The following is an 18,197-nucleotide window of genomic DNA, read 5'->3' on the forward strand; positions in this document are numbered from 1 at the left end:
GGCTTGCTCCCGTGTCAGCATAAGCCTTTCCCTGGGGCTTGCTCTTCATGCCTGCTAAAGCAGCATGTCCTGGTTTCAGAGTCCTATCCCAAGAAGTCGGGGAGTATCAATGAAGTGAGTGACCCAGAAGATGAACTGACGGACTCCCAGAAAACTAGCAAGCTGTCTGAGATGTACTCCACCACAATTCCTAGCGTGGACAGTGCTATGGAGTCCTGGGATGGCTCTGGCATTGATGCTGGGTATGGAAGCCAAGGTAAGCCAAGGTTGTCTTGTCTTCGGGGTCTCTGGGCCAAGGTGAAGATAGGCAGAGCCTCTGAACCTGACTGGAGAATGAGCTTGAGCTAAAGCCTGTGGTCTGACCACATTTGTATGGCTTCTTGCTTCAAGCAAGGAACAAAATGTATTTTAGAATACACTCATGCGGTGCTCTGAGTTGATGTGTCTGTTTTAGGTTTTTATTGGCACGTTTCTTCTTATATGGCATCATACTGTTCACAGCATTTTCAAAACCATTATAGCACTTTATAATTCACATAATCAGAGGAAGTATTTGCTGGCCACGTGTCTTACAGAGTATTTGGTCCATGGCTCGCTCAATTCTCCAGAGAGGCTGTGTAGGACATATTAATCCTCTTCAGGATGTTTTAAAATCCACAAGAATGTCTTGTGACTAGAAGCATTCACTTAACAACATAATTAAGGTAATACTACAAGAAAGTATCTCTAACTCTCTAGTGAGGGATCAGATGAACACATGTTTTTGAGGCCAGGTTTATTCAGCTGTGGCTTCTGGCAGACACATGGAATTGGGATGGAGGATGCTCTAGTCATGGGAATAGGTTTTTGCTTGGAGAAAACCACTGGAAAATAGTTCTTCCAGTTCAGATTTAGCGACGTAAACTAGTACTAGTCTGTGTTGAAACAAAACAAAACCCTGAATCACCTCCGCAAAAGGAAATTGGTGAAAAAACTGCTGTCTGGAACAGAATGTGAAGACAGGGAGGGATGCTGCAGGAATTCTCTTGCAAAGCACCTTCGGTGTGCTGAGGAAGGTGTGTACCTGTGCTCTCTCTGTTCAGGCTTAGAGAAGTTGAAAGGACAGCGCCGCACAGCTGTCTCTTCCATGATGCCTGTGTCTTCCTTCAGCCTCCGTTGGTCTGAAGTCTTAATTTGGGAGTGCAGTTGGGACTGGAGGCTTCATTAAGGAGGAATCCCCTGGCCTTTATAATACTGCAATCCTTCTCCATCTAATTGAATGTTAACACAAGTTGGACACTGGATTTAGCAAAGCAATTGCTTTTACTGGTAAATTGAGAATGAGTAATTGAGCACAGAGCCCCGGGGAGTGGGTCTGATGCCAAGTTGCCCAACATCCACAGACTGCAACTTTGCTTCAGGGGCTCTCTTGTCTTCCCTGGTAAAAGCATTTGGCTGTGTGGTGGTGTGCTGGTGTTGCCTGGGAAGAGGGATGCTGGAGGGTAGAGAGGAGGACACACAGGGTCACCCATGGACTGAACAGGGAAGGCAGAATGCAGGGAGACCTGGGATGCACAGATCCTGGACATAAGGGTTTACACCCTAAATGGAGAGCTATAGATTGGGCTTTGCTGCCTTGTAGGTTTTAGGTTCATCCACAGCTTTAGGAAACCACTCAAGGAAGGGTTTGGGCAAGGGAGCTCTGCTGGGCCTGGAGGGAAGGTGCCACCAGGTGGCTCTGAATCCCAGGGATCCAGCACATCTCCCTGGAAGGAAGAGGTCAAACCAGTGGCACCCAAGTGACAGCTCTGCAGATGTAACCCTGCGGTCCGTGGCGCCCTGTGCCCAGCCCACAAATGCTGCCCACCACAGGGACCTGCACCAGGGGCCGTGTTCTGCTCTGGCGGGCAGCGAATGTCCATTGGCTGTAAGGTGTTGGCAAGCGCTGTTCCTGGGCTCTCTCCAGAGCAGTCTAACCTTTAAAAACTCACAGAGGAAACGCTCAGCTAAGTGAAATAACAGGCCTTGGCATTTTCAAAGAAAGTGCTGGCGTTGTCTTTGGGTATTTCCAGTGCTGTAGCTCATTGCGAGGTCAAGTCTCCCTTAATTATGTGTTTCTCTGATACCTCTTCCTGTTTGCTTGGCACGGCGTGCGATGGGAGCATACGATGTTTCTTGGAAAGACTGTAAGGATTTCTCTGAAACATTGAATGGGCAGCAGGAGGTGGGCAAGGGACTCAGGAGATTTGTTTCCACTGCAGATGGCAGTGGAACTGAGGAATGCTCTGTTTTGGAAGGTTTCTATCCAGGCAGCTCCTCATGAGACTGGGGATCTTGTGACTTGGTAGTGATGGATTTGCACCTCTGGAGTAAGACACTGCAGCATGGAAAAGCCCACAGGGGCAGATGTAGTGAAACTTGTCTGATTTCATCCTAACGGTCCGTATTGATCTCCTATCAAATGTGATACAGATGAGCCTTCCCTTCTCTCAAGCCAGCAGAGTTTTTTCTCCTGTTCCTTGCCTTTCACATGCACATCACCGAAGCAGTTTTCTGTACCTGTACCGGTTGATCCTGAAGACATGGGAGGGCTCTGCTTGCTGCAGGAACTGGCTGACAGCTCTTGGGATCAGGACTGGCTCCTCCTCATTTACCACTGCTGAGCACACTGGCGCTGGTGGCCACCACCAGGTACCCTCAGCACCATTAGATTTGTTGATGGGAGGCTGTTGCTTCTGGCTACTCTGGATGCAGTTTCTTTGCTGCTGTCCTTCTATATCCTATTACTTTTTTTCGTGCTGACCATTAAGTCCCAAAGACAGTTGAGAATCTAAATGAGGATTTATTTTTTTTTTTCCTAATAGAAATCAGGCCTCCAAATCCTTCAGAATGAATGGGGTTGGGCACAACTGAGAGAAGCTTGGCAGCTGCATCTTTTTATCCTTTGAAGGACTCACTGTGTTTAAAGGTGGCTGCTTCAACAGCGCAATTTCTGTTGGGTTCAGTGTGGAAACAGGAGCCGTTAACCAAGGTTGGAGCTGGCTGGGGGTAGGATCTGTACCTGTGGGTATATGTAGTCCCTAGGTCTGTGGATCCCAGGCCCACACCACAAAACTACTCAGAAGTGGGGGAGGAAAGCAGAAATGGGACACCTTGTGACATGATCCTAAGAAGCTGCTTTGGTCAAAGCAAGAAGAGATGGGAAGAACAACCCCCTTTTGGAGGACTTGAGATGGAAGCAGTGTGCAACCCATATGGCCTCAGGTTTGGGAACTGGGCAAGGAGGCTCTTCTGGCACAGCGTGACTTAATCCATTTGGGTTTTCTGACCAGGTATTACCCGCCCCACCTTGCCCCCCTTCTCTCTCCAACCCCTCTTGCCTCCCCTAGGTACATACATACCTCAGGCTGCGGGCATAGCCCTCCATCCACATGAATGGAGACACAGCAGACAAAAGAGCAGTACCCCTCCAGGGGACCCCAGGAAAAACTACCCCTACATGGATGGAAGCTTCAGTGAAGATGACTGGGACAAGCCCAGCAGGTACGGAGGTGTGGGAGGAGTCAGGGAGGGGCATCTGCAAATGTGGGTGTCACTGCATAGGGACAAAGGGGCATGGGAATTTGATATGTGATGGAGCGGCCAGATGTCCCCATCTCAGCATCAGGCAGCCATGGGGAGGGGTGCTGGGGTGGCGACCTGCCCTGCTGAACCACCTCCACGTTGCAGTGTTACGCTGGGGGGAGCTTTGTGGCATCTCTGCCATGGCCAGGTGACATTTGTGACTGGAGTTAGGGCAGTCTCAGCTGCATGGACCACAGGGTCTTACCACGTCTCATACTTCTGCCACGTAAAGGCTGCAGTATTTTCATAGTTTAGGTGTAATAGAAGTGGTCAGGGCTGTCCCTGCATGTGTTGGCCAGACTTTTTTGAGTAAGAATGCAGCTTCACAACACCTCAATATCATGTAGCGCAAAAAGGCCAACCAGAGTTCTTGGAGGACGAGTATGAGGTTGCACGTCCAAGTTAAAATCTCCCAAAGCTGTGACTGGACATCTCTCTCCATCATACTTTGGCCTTTCCAACACCACAAACAAAGCCATGCTGTGTGAACATGGTCAAGTTAATCTCCCAACTCAGCCAGCGTGGGAGAAATCCTGCAACACCTCCTGAGCCCATGGAGGAGGCTGCAGCTGCCCCTCGCTTCAGGTGAAAATCCTGCTGGATCTGCCCTGGGCCCGAGCCACACATGGTGGAAATGTCTCGTTGCTTCGTAACTAACCCTCCCCTCGACATTCTCCGGAGTCCCCATAGTTGTGTGTGTCGTGTTGTTACTGTCAGTTCTTTTTTTTTTTTTTTTCTTATTTTTTTTCCTTAACTTTTGTTTGTCCAAACAAAACCCTTAGAACATCTCATGGCCATTTCCACCTATTTAAAGATGATCAAACTGGCAGGAAAGCTGGCAGCGGCGGAGACTTTGTTCTTGTTTTGCCTCTCAGCAAGAGCCAGCTCACAGAGGTCGTTGATCCCTCGTGGCCCTCCCAGTGAGGCTGCCGGCAGCTGAAGTTAGCAAATCTGAGTGCTTGAAGCCCTGCATGTCCCTAATGAGGGCTCCGAACCCTGATGTCAAAGTGCAAGTGAAACGGTTCATGCTGCTGAGCCCTTTTTATTAGGGAGAAAAACAAATTGTCTCTAACCCTGGCTGCCTTTAGCCTGGAAAAACCTGCTGACCCCATGGTGCGAGAGCCCGTACCGACTCATCTGTGTCTTGGATGTCTTTGTTATATTGCTGATCCGAGAGGCGAGAAACTGGTAACTGGAAGGGACATTTGCCTCTTTGGGAACCTGGGAGCAGAGGAAGGAAATGAGTAAGGGGAAAACATGAAAAATTCCTTTTGGGGGGAAATTTTGGTTTGTTTGTATAAAGTCTTGCTGGGTGTTTTTTTGACCTTTCTGCCTGGTATAAAGGCTCCTGTCCTTTTAAAGCTGATGAAAGGTAGGGGGTAAATTTAAAATACAATAAGTCATGCCAGATACCACTCTCTCCAGGCAGGCCACGATCCCACAGGGAGCAAAAGCGTGTGTGTGAGAGTTTATGCCTGCTACAGACTCCCATTTAAACCAGCGGATGAAAAGCAAAGTGTGTGCGGAACACTTTGCAGTTAGTAGAGATCTGGAAAAAGCTCTATTAATATATCAAGGGGTCATTATATATTTAATGGAGGCCAACCTCTCTTTGACTTGTACTCAAGTAAAATATTTGGACTTTGCTAAGTGGCTTTGGTGGATGAGTGTCCCTTCCCGTCTGCAGTGCTGATGACCATTAAGCCATGCAAGATGCTGCCAGATGTTGCAGATGTGGAACCTCATCTGTGCAGCTCCTAATAAGATGCGTAGAAGGTGCCTTAGGGCTGCTCTAGTGTCGCTGTCCCCTTGGGGTCTCTCCCCATGACACATTAGTGGGTTTATTGTGACCCTGATTTAATACTGCAGAGAGCTTCCTTCAGGAGGCTCCTGTTAAAGTGAGCACTGGTCGTCTGAGTTGTGCACAGCCTGGTGTTCAGTAAGCAGAGTCCAGTGTTCTCTGGCTTGTTCAGAGGACGTCAGCGTGTTTAATTACCGTTTGCTTTAGAAGTCTCAGAATTGACCCTGGCTTGTAGTCAGGCATGAGATGCTGAAACTGCCAAGGTGGGGAACTGCAGAAGCCCCAGCAAGACATGCCCTGTGTTCATTTTAACGTGCATTTGTAACCAGCTTGAGAGAGGTTCTCTCTGGGTTTACTCTCGGTTGTAGACAGAACTGGTGGCAATCTACGTGGCTGTAAGTGCCGTCAGTGTTATATAACAACAAAAGAGGCCTCCTGAAAGTAACAGCTCACATCCCAAAGCAAATGAAATTTGGTTTGTATGGGTGATACATGACACTGTCAATATTGCTGGTAGTAGCGTGTGTTGGCTTGTCCAGCCCAGGGCAATCATTTTATATACATCTTTGCATTACTTACTCTCATAGAGACCTAATGTATTTATCATTTTCTCACCATGTCTGTTACCCTCTGTGTTTTTCTCTCTCTTCTCAGGTGTTCTGTGTCTCAGATCTGAGCTCTATCCCATCAGCCTTTGTACTAACAGTCTCTGAGGCTCCTGGTTTACCCATAACGCATCCTTTTTTCTTTCACTTCTCTATTTCACCAAAACGTCTTCCTAAACCTACAGTCTTCCTACAGGCACTTTTTAATTTACCCTTTGAACTTTGACATTGCTACACCAACTTAATTCTTCCTTTGAAGGACACTTGCCCTGTTAGTAAATGCATGGAGGTCTCGTATTCGGACTCTTGTCTGAAAAGTTCATATTGTTTGCTTTTGTATATGAAGACTCTTCAAGTCTCTGCTTTTACTGGTGAGACACTTGCTGTAGCCTTGCGGCTTTCATCTCGCTGCAGAAGAGTGCTGACAATGTTTGGTTCCTACGTTACAACAGATACCCCAACCGCCAAAATGGCCTTGAGACCACTCACGAGGATAATTTTTGGCGTGTTTTTGGAGAAGCTTTGGAGGATTTGGAAACATGCGGCCAGTCTGAACTTTTGAGGGAGATTGAGGTAAATCGCTTTCTGGATTTGCTACTGACTGGTTTGCTCTTGCCATAAATATTAGACTGTTTCCCCAGATCATCCCTGTGCTGCCGGTGGTGTGAAGAAGGGTTCAAGTTTAATGCGTGTCAGTGTTTGCGCTAATGGATAACGATGTCTCATTAGGCAGTTGCTTGTGTGCACTTTTTCCCCAAGCCGATGACTTACCCACCAGGAGCTCCATGCTCTTTTGGCAAACTGTTGCTGGCCAACAATCTTCAGATGACTGTTGGCAAACCTTCCCCATCAAATGGTAAACCCTCTGCTTGGAGAGACATTGTCTGTCCAAAGCACTTAAAGGCCAAGCAAAAGGAGCCCCCCAAAACCCCACGGGGACTAAAGCCTTGGCTTACTTCAAATATAGACAGGCCCAACATATATCTTGCATTCAGCTGTCACTCTGCCGGAAACTGTTTCAGTGAAATAGGTAATTGGAAGCTTTTCAGCTAGCCTTCCCCATGGAAAAATCTGAGAAAGTAATTGCTTCCTGCAGAAATAAAGGTGTTTCCTCTCTTCACAAACCACTTTCTCTTTTCTTTATCCAAAATGCTTTGGAGGTCATGTTATTGTGTCCGGTTACAGGGTGAGGAACCCAGGTTTCTGAGCTGTGGGATGCAAATAAAGGCTTTCCTTGAGACTGTTGAGCAGTGGGAAGCAAACATGCCTGGCAGGATGGGGCCCGTGCTGCTTCGCTCCCTGATTCAGCTCCCGTAGCCCAAAAGAAGGAGCGTGACCCCACAAGCTCATCTCTCCCCCTGCCTTCGGGGTGCAGAGGACTGGCAAATGCTCACTCGGTTGTGCCCTCTGTCACCTCCAGCGGGAGGTTTTTTTATGCACAATTGTGTATCATTTAGGCTTCAGCAAAAAGGGCAATTTCCAAATAATTGGAGATGGAAAAGGAAAGTCCTGTTTGGGTCTGTATGGTGACAGGGGACTTACAGATTGTTCTTTCCTCCTTGATCCTTAGCAACTCCCAAGTGGAGGAGGAAGTCTCAATTAAATTCATTGTGCTGAAGCATGAAACAGTGTATTTATTATCTTAACTGCTTAAGAAAATGCTGACTCAACAAAAAAAACCAACACCCAAACTCCTGGCCTGCACAAACTGTAATTTCTCCCCTGGATCACTTATTTCCTGGACCTGACAGTATTTAGAAATTAGTTTAGGCAGCCACTGTCCACCTTTCTGAACTGTTGTTGACTGCTTAAGAGAAAGTACCCCTCTGAAATGATGTGTAGATGTTTCTCTTCTGCATAACGGCTGGCATCTAAATGTAAAAGAAAGAATTGGCTGGACTACTGTGAAATGCCAGGATAGACAAAATAGCTTTCTGCCCAATCCATTCCTTTTCCAGAGCTCTGTGGTGCAGAGGTGCTGTTTTAAGACTTTGGAACTTGGACAGTTATAGCAATGCTTTTAAAAATGTAAAGAAATTTTATGAAAAGCTGAGTATATCTGGGGTTTTGGTGTATTTAGCACATTTCTAGAATATTTTGGAAAGTTCTGGGGACAAAAGGAAAGTGCTACTTTTCTTAGTAGAAGTCTGATGGTTTTCAACTCCCCTTTTTATCGAATCCAAAGTACCACTGATCTGTTCCTCCCTCTCCATGTGCCCATCCTTCCTGAGGCATGGTATGGAATATGCAGTTCACTGGGGCTTTTGCTGGATCACAGGTTTCTAAGCCCCAGCTCCTGGCCTCCTGTGATTTTATGACAGTTACAGATTTTATCTTTCTTAAAATTATTTTTTTAAATTTGACCCTTCATTCCCTACAGTTGGAAAAAAAAATATTAAAAAAAGTGTGATGCAAGATGACCCAAGATAGCCAGGAAACAGGTTTGCACACAGTAGCAATCCAGCCCCAGACTATGGGGTATGGGTAGAAACGGGCTTTTCCCAGGATGTCTAATGGAGTGGCTGCTCCTGCTTTGCTTTGAGGGCAGCCAAGACATGGGGAAAAGTAACGTGGGGCAGTCACAGGCTGGAGAAGTCCAGAATTGTCCTTTCTGCTGCTTGCACTTAGCCCAAAGCACCTTCCAATTTACTTATGGTGCTGCAAGGAGTATTTAAATACCTTGAAGACAGAGGAGCCAACTGCTGTTGGGTACTGGCTGGTTACGGTGTTTGCAGCACACGAGGGAGGACAGTAGCACAGCGTGCACAGACCTTTCTGTTCTCCTCGCTAGTGCTGCAATGCTGGCGTTGGTACGGCATGGTGCGGTGTCCTGGGGGTGCTGAGGCTGCCCGAGGTCAGTGAACGAATGTGCCCTGGTTGGCTGCGCTGCTGTTTGTTAATCTGTGTTTGAAGTATGTGGTAAGTCAGTGTCCTTCTAGCACGTAGCAGGTATTTGAGTTTTGTCCAGACTCGAGTGGATTAAGTCATTTTTGTGTGAAGACCTGAAAAGTGCAAAGCTAAAAGGTTTTCTGTATTTTATCCATGTCTCTTTGGGGATAACGTGGGTAGTGCTGGCATTTTCGTACTGCCACCAGAAATCACTTTATTTGCTTTTGTTCCAGCTTGGAGCAAATAACTGGAGGGTCTTGATTAGGGATTTAGTCATGAAATATCAGTAATATTCCCCTTGTGTGCAGCAGCAGTTGCTTTTTGACTTGCCACGTTTAGCTTTGCAGAATTTTGCTATCTGCTCCCTACCTTTCCTTTCCTTTCTTCTCCCTTTTGACATTTAATGGGACTGCAGACCCTTGGAGCCTGAACTTTGAAATGACAGTTTTCATTATGTCGTTTAAATGGACTGTGTGACCTGGAGTCAGTTGAGGTTCCACAGACTGGATTCTTGACTCCTTCGTTAGCTTTGATCAATGTAATCTCATTAGTGAAAAGCGTTGCCAAATGGAGTAGAATCTACTTAGGGGCATCTTTTAATGGATGCTATCAAGGATGACCAGGTTTAAATACTACTTAATTTCATATTTTTAACTCAGTTTTGCTCTGTGACAGCTCCCATTTACTGACAGATAAAATCCTAATTTCTCGCTGAATTGGCCTCAGTGGAGTCCAAGATACTGAGTTCCCTGGGCCATTGCCAGCACCGTGCGATGCTGACGGTGAGCTGCAGCCCAGCCCTCGGCATAGGTTGGAGAGCCAGGCAGACAGTGGTTTCTCTGGGAGCCCCCTGAGAATCTAAGGTTGAGATGTTCATCCTTCTTGACTACCAAGAAGGTTGCTGCACAAGATGAGGTCTGCCTGGCCCTGTCTGCATAGAAGGGGCCATCAAAAAATATGGAGATGCTTCCTTCTGGGATAAAGATCCATGTTGGGGTGGGGGTGGAGAGTACACAGCAGGTCGGTGATAGACCTGGAAGCAGTCTCCTGAGGTCTGGAAATGCCTTTTATAGCTAACTGCAGAAGAGCTTCTTGATTAATGAGAACAGTGGTGCCCTCCTGTTGTCTGTGCCACTTTTGTTGCCGTGTGCTCCATCTCTTCCTGCTGCTGGGTCAGCAGAGTGACTTTGTGCCCTTGTCCTACAGGCATCCATCATGACAGGGAGCGTGCACAACCTGGGCCTGGAGAGCAGCAAGCTGCTCCTGGACTCTGTCAACCCATCAGGACTAAGTCCATTGAGGAAAGCAAACTCAAGCTGTGATGACGGGCAGACTGAGGGCAGCAGTTCTCCTGCCAAGAAGAATGAAAGGAACCTGGACATGAAGAAGATTGAGAAGGAGATGCAGGAAATCATGTCCCCTACCCCCCTTGAGTTTCACAAGGTTTGTGTTGCTACAGCACTGCATACCTTGACGGTTAAAGCTGTAGAAGCTTTGCAACCTTGTAGAAAATCTGTCTTGATAGGCACCCTCAGAAAATGCCTCCACCAAGGTCTGCAGCAACAGTTTTTAGATGAAGCAAAGATTAAGGTGAAGGGACCTCTTCAGAAGAGTAATGGGATTTAGCTGCCATGCTCGAGCAGGGTTCAAACCTGTGCTTTGTTCTTTCTCTTTATTATATGAGAATTCCAGGTCCTTGTGTTCTGGGATTTATTAATTGGTGCTATCTGTACAAGCGAGAGAGCTCAAAGTGTGGCCCCTGTGGAGACCCATCAACCCTTTTCCAGTAGCACACTTCATTCAGTAGGCCACTTTTCATATAAAAAATAACTTATAATAACTTTAAAATAACTTATTTTCCCTCCCCTTCCACTCTACCCCCAGCCTTTCCTGAAGGGCATGCAAACGGCGGGATGTCAGTGTTGGGATACTTGTTTGAATTCAGTACCCAGCTGAATGTAGCCAGTTTAAGCATGGTGCAAGGCAACAGTAATTAGAGAAAGTAATTAACTGTAGATGCTGCTGATACAGAATGCAGGCACGGAAGGGAGCTGGAGAGGTTTCAAAAAAAATTGATTGCCTTTTTCTTTCCTAGTGTGACTTTAGAATGAAACCTGCAGTTATGATAGCTGGAAAAAACAACTTTTTCATGTTTGATCTGCTCTCGTCCTTCAGGGCATGGCTAATGTGTCTTTAAATAAAACTCCTTCATACCTGAAGGAGGAGAGCTGTGTAATTAGGCATGTCATGTAGGGTGACTCTTCATTCTGCTGGAGCATCAGGTGTTGGCTGTGTTTGGAGATGAGGTTGAGGCCAGGTGGGCTGCTCCTGTCCATCATCCTGGGCACTGTCCTTCCCAAGGACCACACGTCCATGAGGCTCACCCAGCCAAGAGCACAGTGATGGAGTTAAAGCCTCATGGTGGAGATGCACTCCGGGTTCATGGGAGATAAAGGGAGATTTTGGTGGTGGTGGTGAATTAGTTGTCCCTGGCTCCCATGTTACTCCATGGCCAGATACACTTCCAGCAGGGCACTCCTCCTTTAGATGATGCCAAAGCATGACATGCTCAAGGGAAGGGCAATGAGGTTACCCATTTCTTGTTCTCAGTACGTCAGCACCTATAGATACGATTTTTCTGAAAGGAACTCATGAATAATATGGAGAAGTTTAGATGTTCCTGTGGAGTGATGTATTAAAAATGAGCTGTCTTCACATTTGACACACTACATTGAAAATTCCCTGTGAACATGTTGATTTTTTGTGTGCTGGTCTGGCATACACAGAGGGTGCACAGTGTAGCCTGGGCCAGGGCAGGCGATGCTCCATTAATAACAGTTGCTTTGTTGCTCTTTGGGTGGAATACGGCGGCTGTCTGTACTACACTGCTTGCTTTTCCTTCCACGCTCAAGGGAGAGGGACTGTTGTGGTTTTGGTTATATGCCAGTCACCAAAGCACTTCTCCATGGGATCTACCCAAGATTATAGTGTCCGGTAAATAAGGCTCAAACTGTATTAGCTGCCCGGGCTAAGAAACATCTGCCCAGGGGACCCAGAGCAGAATTGCTGTAGGTCCGCACACATTACCTATGTTACTCCTATCCTGCCAACCCCAGCCCTCCTTCTGCTGCATTAAAACATGTCTTTTCTGTTTCTGCCCCTCCAGATGACACTTCACAAAGACCCAGAGAGCAAAGACTTTGGATTCAGTGTGTCGGATGGCCTGTTAGAAAAAGGTGTCTATGTAAATATGGTCCGTCCGGATGGGCCAGCAGATCAGTGTGGCCTCAAGCCATATGACAGAGTGCTTCAGGTAATAAATGCAAAATGCAGTTCTGGAGGCTGGGACGGAGTGAATGAGTGGCTGAGAGGAAGAGAGAAGTGAGACCCATCCATGGCAGCACTAACTTTAATGAAAGGTAATAGTTAGCCAACTAGGTGAGCTCATAGCCACCGAGCAAGACCTGTGTTTTATAATGAGAAATCACTAGGTAGTACCCCCAGGTGGTACCCCCAGGTTACACCTATTCCAGGACACAGCCTGTCCCGGCACTGGCCTTTTTGAGCTTGGGCAGCTCAAAACAACCAAAAAGCTGTGTTGCTTCTTGTCCTCACCCTCGGTCCCTTTCCTGTCTTGTAAGAGGGTGATTTTTGGGTGAACTAGACTGTGTTGACCAATACGTGTTCCTGCGAAGCCCCATGTGGAGTTAAGTGGTGTTCATGAATCTCTGTGCATGCCTTTGACAACAAAAAGAGTTTTCTAGGAAACAGATCCTTCAAGCAAAGTGTTTTTCATGGATGTTTTTCTTTGAAAGATACTTGATTTGAAATAGCTGATGCAGAAACAGAATAAAACCTGTGGTCAAAAGCACAGTCTGTAATAAATGTGACATGGGCATATTGGACTACCAGAGGGATGCTAAGAGCATGGTGAGTTTTGGAGATGGAGAGGAGCTTTGTATGGATGAATACCAACTATTTTAGCTTTGGGGCAACTCAAACAGCAACTGGGAAAGTGCAACCCCAATGGAAAAATTGCCACCATTTGGAAATGCAGATATTGTGACCATATTTGGAAACAGAAAGCTGTTTTACTAATTTCTAGGTGGGGGTTGTTAGCCAGTAGGATTAGAGCCAATATATTATGTACATCAGGTAACTGGAGAACTGGCAGCGCTGTGGGGAACCTTGTTTAAGCTTGTTATGGTCTCTAGCCAATTGGCTGCTATACAATTATTCCTTCTCGGCTTCAAATAAAAGATGGTGCAAGAATGAACAAGAAGCTAATTAGGCTCTGGGCTGCCTTTCTGTTGAATGTTGGATGTGTCGCTTTTTGCAAGTGCCAAGTGCTCTGGGAGGTGTGCCCAAAATCCTAAACAGAGCGGCATGGAGACTTCCGACACCCCCCTTCCACATGCTGCACTGCCTGGCTTACACCTACAAAAAGAAGAGGAGATTACCATCGTGTTGATGTGTGGAGTTGTGAATGAGGGATTGCAGGGTATGGGCAACTCCTGTCAAGAAGTACAGAGATGCGTTGCTGAGGATGCTTCACAGTGCTGCTGATTATGGGCATGGTGGTGTGCCTGAAGGTCAGTGAAACACCTCGTCCCTGCTGTAACAGACCCTCTGCCTCTCAGCTGGATGGATTAGCTGGAGCACGGCAGTGCACTGATGGCACTTCTGCGCTGGAACTGCCTGGCTGGCATAGGGCAAAGGCAGAGCAAGCTCATGGCTTATTTCTCCTTGTCCATGTGTGGTCTAGAAGTGATCCTTAGTTACTACACTGTAAGGAGCAGTACTGGGATCAGCTGTGTGGACACCAGCTAGGGCAAGGGGACACTGCCACCATCACAGAGCCCAGCTCCATGGGCATACATTAATGCTGGGAAAGGGTTTTGGGTGGAAGGGTTGCATGGACTCATCCAGCCCTTACCCAGAGAAGGAAGCAACGCCTGGCCTTGGGGGTTATGTTCGCTCCAGAGGTGGGTGGGAAATTCCTTTCTCCCTTCTCTGCTTCCCCTCCCCATGCTGTTTGCCAGCCCTCTCCATCCTGGAGTTGTTGTGGCACCAAGCCCAGGTGCTCTGGTAGCTGTAGGCAAGAGAGTTGGGGTGGTTCTTGCAGGTGACCCAGCCTAGAGATGTGCTTGAATGTCTGCAAGAGTCAACAGTAAAAGTGCTTTCACTGCTGAATCCTGCAGAGAGAATTTGCAGCTGCCTTCTGAGCCCACATGAAATGCATCCAGACTCCTCTGAAATGAAGGATATAAATGGGGAGAGGAGAAGCAGAAACTGTTTAGTCTCAATTTACCGCTGGCTGAGCTGGAAAATGGTTGGCAGAAGCCTCAGGGTCTGAGCTGTATTTGTTTTCTAGGCACTGAATACCCCATATCACAAATGTAAGGCCAGTAAAAGCCATGGTGGCAACAAAAATCATGTAAAATGGCAACCTTTTTCCTACAGGCTTGAACTGGAGAGCTGGTTTTGAGCCCTGCAGTATTAAACACTGCCCCAGAAAATTAAATACTGCCCCAGAAACCGGGGGTCAGGGTTTATGCCTGGTCTAGACATTTTTTCTCCCCCTTCCTCTCCCAGTTATTGCATCATTTCTCAGCTAAGCAAGGATGTGCTCAGCCTGCAGGGGTGCCCCCACTGTGCTCTGCTGTGAACCTGGAATCAGGGACCCCCAAGAGTTGTGTGTTTTCACAGGTGTGGGTTTAGCACCAACCTTGCATTTTCTATCTAACAAACCTGGTCTTTTTGTTGTTCCTCCCCATGGCACATCCTCAATCCATCCCGGCAGGTAAACCACATCCGGACAAGAGACTTTGACTGCTGTCTGGCTGTTCCCCTGATTTCGGAGGCTGGAGATAAGCTGGACCTGGTGATTAGCCGGAACCCCTTGGCACTGGCTGCCAACGCTCCCCTGGAGGGGAACAGAGAGCTGCCAGCACAGGTGGCCCGTGGCGCCGAGGTCAAGGCGAGTGTCCAGACGCTCTGAGCAGCAGGAGCAGAGCAGGTGGTACCCAGGGCCTCTGCTGAGCCATTGTGGTATTTGGGGTGTTTTTCCTGGTTTTTGCACTGGTATTTGTAAATGCTGTGTGTACCATCACCTGCAAGCGGGGAGGTGGGTCCTCAGTGAGCCTGTAGACCGCCAAGTGTTGCTGGGAGGGTCAGAGCTGGATGCGCATCGTGGGCTGTGGGCAGCGCTAGCGTTGGGATGAGCTGCTGATGGCAGGAAGGAGCATCCACAGCCATCACCCATGGCGAGGCATCCCTCTGTGCCCTGGTCATTGGAGTGTGTGGGGTCCCGCCTCCGACATCCTCCTCACCCTGAAGGCCTTGGCCGTCCTATAAACACACATGGTGCTATTATGCTTCTTGTTTGCTCGTTAATTGCGTACAGCAAGACTGAATCGCCTTTCCTTTTCTGTTGTGCTCAGCTCCATCCATTAAATACTCCCGATAAATTGATTTGCACAGCCCCTTGCACTCCTGGTGCAGAGCTGTGGAGAGCCCTGTTTAAAAGATATTTCAAAATGTGCTTGAGAGTGGCTAGATGCAATTCTTTTTCAAAAATTAGTGTTTGCTGCTGCCTCTTATCAGCCCCATCCACACTCCCTGCCAGGGCTGGCTTGCCCTGCAGTGGGATGAGGCGCCTCATCTTGCCGTTGATTCCTGTGAGCAATGTGGTTACCTGTGCTGGAGTAGTTACTACAGAGCAGAGGGCTGTACCCAGGGCTAAAGGCCTTGAATACCTGCCCAAATCCTCAGCCACCTCGTTTGTCTGGGCTTTATGGAGAGCCCTTACTTGCAAACCTGGCCCGTGCCTGCAAGTCAGTAGCAGAAAAGCGATCTTCCCAGGGCTGTCCCTGATGTTTTTGAATTACTAAAACCTTGTTGTCTCCCCTCAGGCAGTGGCGTGAGAAGCCCTTCATTAGATGGAGGCTGTGTCCCCTGTGTCCCGCGTGGGCTGTGCGGTGTGTGTGCCCACGCAGGTTCGGCTGCTCGCCCCCGGCCACCCGCCTTTGCCTGTCGCTGGCCTTTCCGTGGCTTTGCAAGCATGATGCCCTGTGGTCGCTCCCCTCCCTCCTGAAAGCCCCCAGCCCCACAGGGAAGAGGGGTTGTGATGTTTGCGTCAGTTCCCTTATCGGCCTGCCATGTTTCACGTGTTAGCACTTTATGATGATGTTCATGTGCTGGTGGTGGCGTGAACCTGGCATCGCTTTCCCCAGGAAGGCTCGGGCACAGTGGCGGCGAGCCCGCCGCCCCCCACTCACCCCATCAGTTCCTCCATCACCAGCTGTGCGCCAGTGGTGCGTGTAGGGTGTTGAATGGGTGTATGGCACAAGTTATTGCTCTGTGAGCCAGGACTCATCCCTCCACCATCTGTCCCCGAGCCACTTTGCGACTCCGTCCCTCTGCAATAGCGCAACGTATCAGGGTGTTTCTTCCAGACACGTGCCCGGCCCCATCCTGCTATTTGTCGTTGTAGCCATTTTCTCTTTGAGTATGCAATATCCCATACCATTGCTGCCACAACTAGATAATGTGCCATAACTGATACTGTGGAGCATTGACAGTGCAGCCGAAAGTGTTTTTATATGCAATATTCTGAGCAGCAGAAGCTCACTGGGGCTTCTTATAGGTTTTTAATGAAGACTTTTGTTAAAGGCTTTAAAAAAAAAAAAAAAAGGAAGAAAAACTTGGTCCTTGTATCCCTTCCTATGCATTTTGAATGATATGAAGATGAAATGCATTACTTAAATGTGTATTTTTATCCATATATTAGAGTGTATTCCTTGTAAAGTATTTTTATATGCTAATTTTCTTATGTATCTATGAAAGCACAATATTTAAAAGTACAGCATTTCAAAGAGTATTTTAGTCCTGTTTTGGACTTATTTGTAAATCTCTGTATTTAAATGGGATTGCAATGACTTTGACTTTTTTTTTAATTAAATAAAAGCAAATGAAATTCACTTGTTCTGTTTTGTGCCTCTTTCTGCTGGAGGATGAAGGTGAGGCAGAACTCTGCTTCCAGCCCTATTTTAACTCGCCAGAGCACCCCTGGTTAGGACACACCTTGAAGGACAAGGTTGGGCCACATAGAGGGTTTTCTTGGGGGGCCACTGCTTGTAGGCTACCAGTGTAGGGCTGGGGTTGTCCTTCGATACTGTCCAGCAGCAGGACATGGGTTGCTTCCCTCCCTGTGGGCATGCACATGGTTACAGCCAAGCACATGGTGGCTGTGACGTGGCTATGGCAGTGTTTGCAAAGCTGTGGTTAATCCCTGGGGATGGGTTAGGAAACTGCTGGAGGATCATGTGCTGGCAAGAGGTGTCTCACCTGGTGCTTAGCACCCTGCAGCTCTTAGTGGGGGTGCCCTGAGGAGCTGCACCGTGGTTGCCAAATTATCCCACCTCTGAAACCAGGTATCCAAAGATATGACTGCTGCGAACCCAGAATGTAGTTCTTTGTGTCCGTGTGTTGAGGATTTTTTTCCCTTTACTCTTACAGTGGGGTTTGGGGCACCCTGCGCTCCCAGTGGGGCAGCACAGGCTGGGACGCTCCCCGGAGAGGGCCATAGGGAATCTGTGCTCACTGGCATGGAAAGGGTGAGCTGGGTTTCGCAACCCTTCATGGCCAAGTGGGTAATGCAGGAATTTTTGGAGACCCTGAGCATGGAATGGAAATGCTCCTGGTTAGACCTGGGGAATCATTGCCACATAAACAAGCCTTATCTGCCATCTCTGGCTGCCCTCCTGGGGCGCAGACTTCTGAACAAAGCCCCTTGCAGCTTTGGCACCAGGGCCATGCCAAAGCCGCGCCGAGCCAACCGAGGCACCGGGGCCATGGCCGGTTTAGCGAGCACCCGTGCAACGTGACCTGTGGGGTGCTGGAGCGAACAGCAGGGAAAAGGTTCGCACGGTGCTGCTCCCCTGGTATGTGCTGCTGGCACCTCGGTGGGCAGCGTGTCCTCCTGCTAACGTCAGTCACGTCAGTCACCTCGTGTCCCGTGTGCCTCGGCTCAGGGAGCCGGCTGCCAGCTGTGGGCAGGTGACAGCCACCCGTGGCAGGTAGATAAAACCCTTTGGCAGCAGATCGTGGCACTTAGTGGCTTTTTTAATTACTTCTTTATTGTATTTTGACCTGAGACACATTGCGGTTGCTGCCTGTGCCAGTATCAGGCTGCTCAGCCCAGGCACTGAAGGCTTCACCGATGGGAGGAGAAATCCGTGACAAAGTCCTTAAATCGCACCCAGCCAAAAGCCCCCGGATAAAGACAGCTGTGGGGC

At 48.2% G+C, this 18,197-nt stretch overlaps 1 protein-coding gene across 4 annotated transcripts in view; it reads left to right on the plus strand.

Annotated features, from left to right (window-relative positions):
• Positions 1–16,880, plus strand: part of GRIP2 (glutamate receptor interacting protein 2) — a 284,956-nt gene extending 268,076 nt beyond the window's left edge. For 3 of the 4 annotated variants that reach the window (XM_040592152.1, XM_040592149.1, XM_040592151.1), the window contains exons 19-24: positions 80–256; positions 3,369–3,522; positions 6,462–6,582; positions 10,105–10,341; positions 12,065–12,211; positions 14,702–16,880. In XM_040592152.1, the coding sequence (XP_040448086.1) occupies positions 80–256; positions 3,369–3,522; positions 6,462–6,582; positions 10,105–10,341; positions 12,065–12,211; positions 14,702–14,899 (1,034 nt within the window). In that variant the 3' untranslated portion in view covers positions 14,900–16,880. The remainder of the gene's footprint in view (positions 1–79; positions 257–3,368; positions 3,523–6,461; positions 6,583–10,104; positions 10,342–12,064; positions 12,212–14,701) is intronic. The other variant, XM_040592150.1, reaches the window with a different exon arrangement.
• Positions 16,881–18,197: the final 1,317 nt, after the last annotated feature.

The sequence above is a fragment of the Falco naumanni genome, chromosome 4 (genome assembly GCF_017639655.2).
Source record: "Falco naumanni isolate bFalNau1 chromosome 4, bFalNau1.pat, whole genome shotgun sequence".
Classification (NCBI taxonomy): Eukaryota; Metazoa; Chordata; class Aves; order Falconiformes; family Falconidae; genus Falco; species Falco naumanni.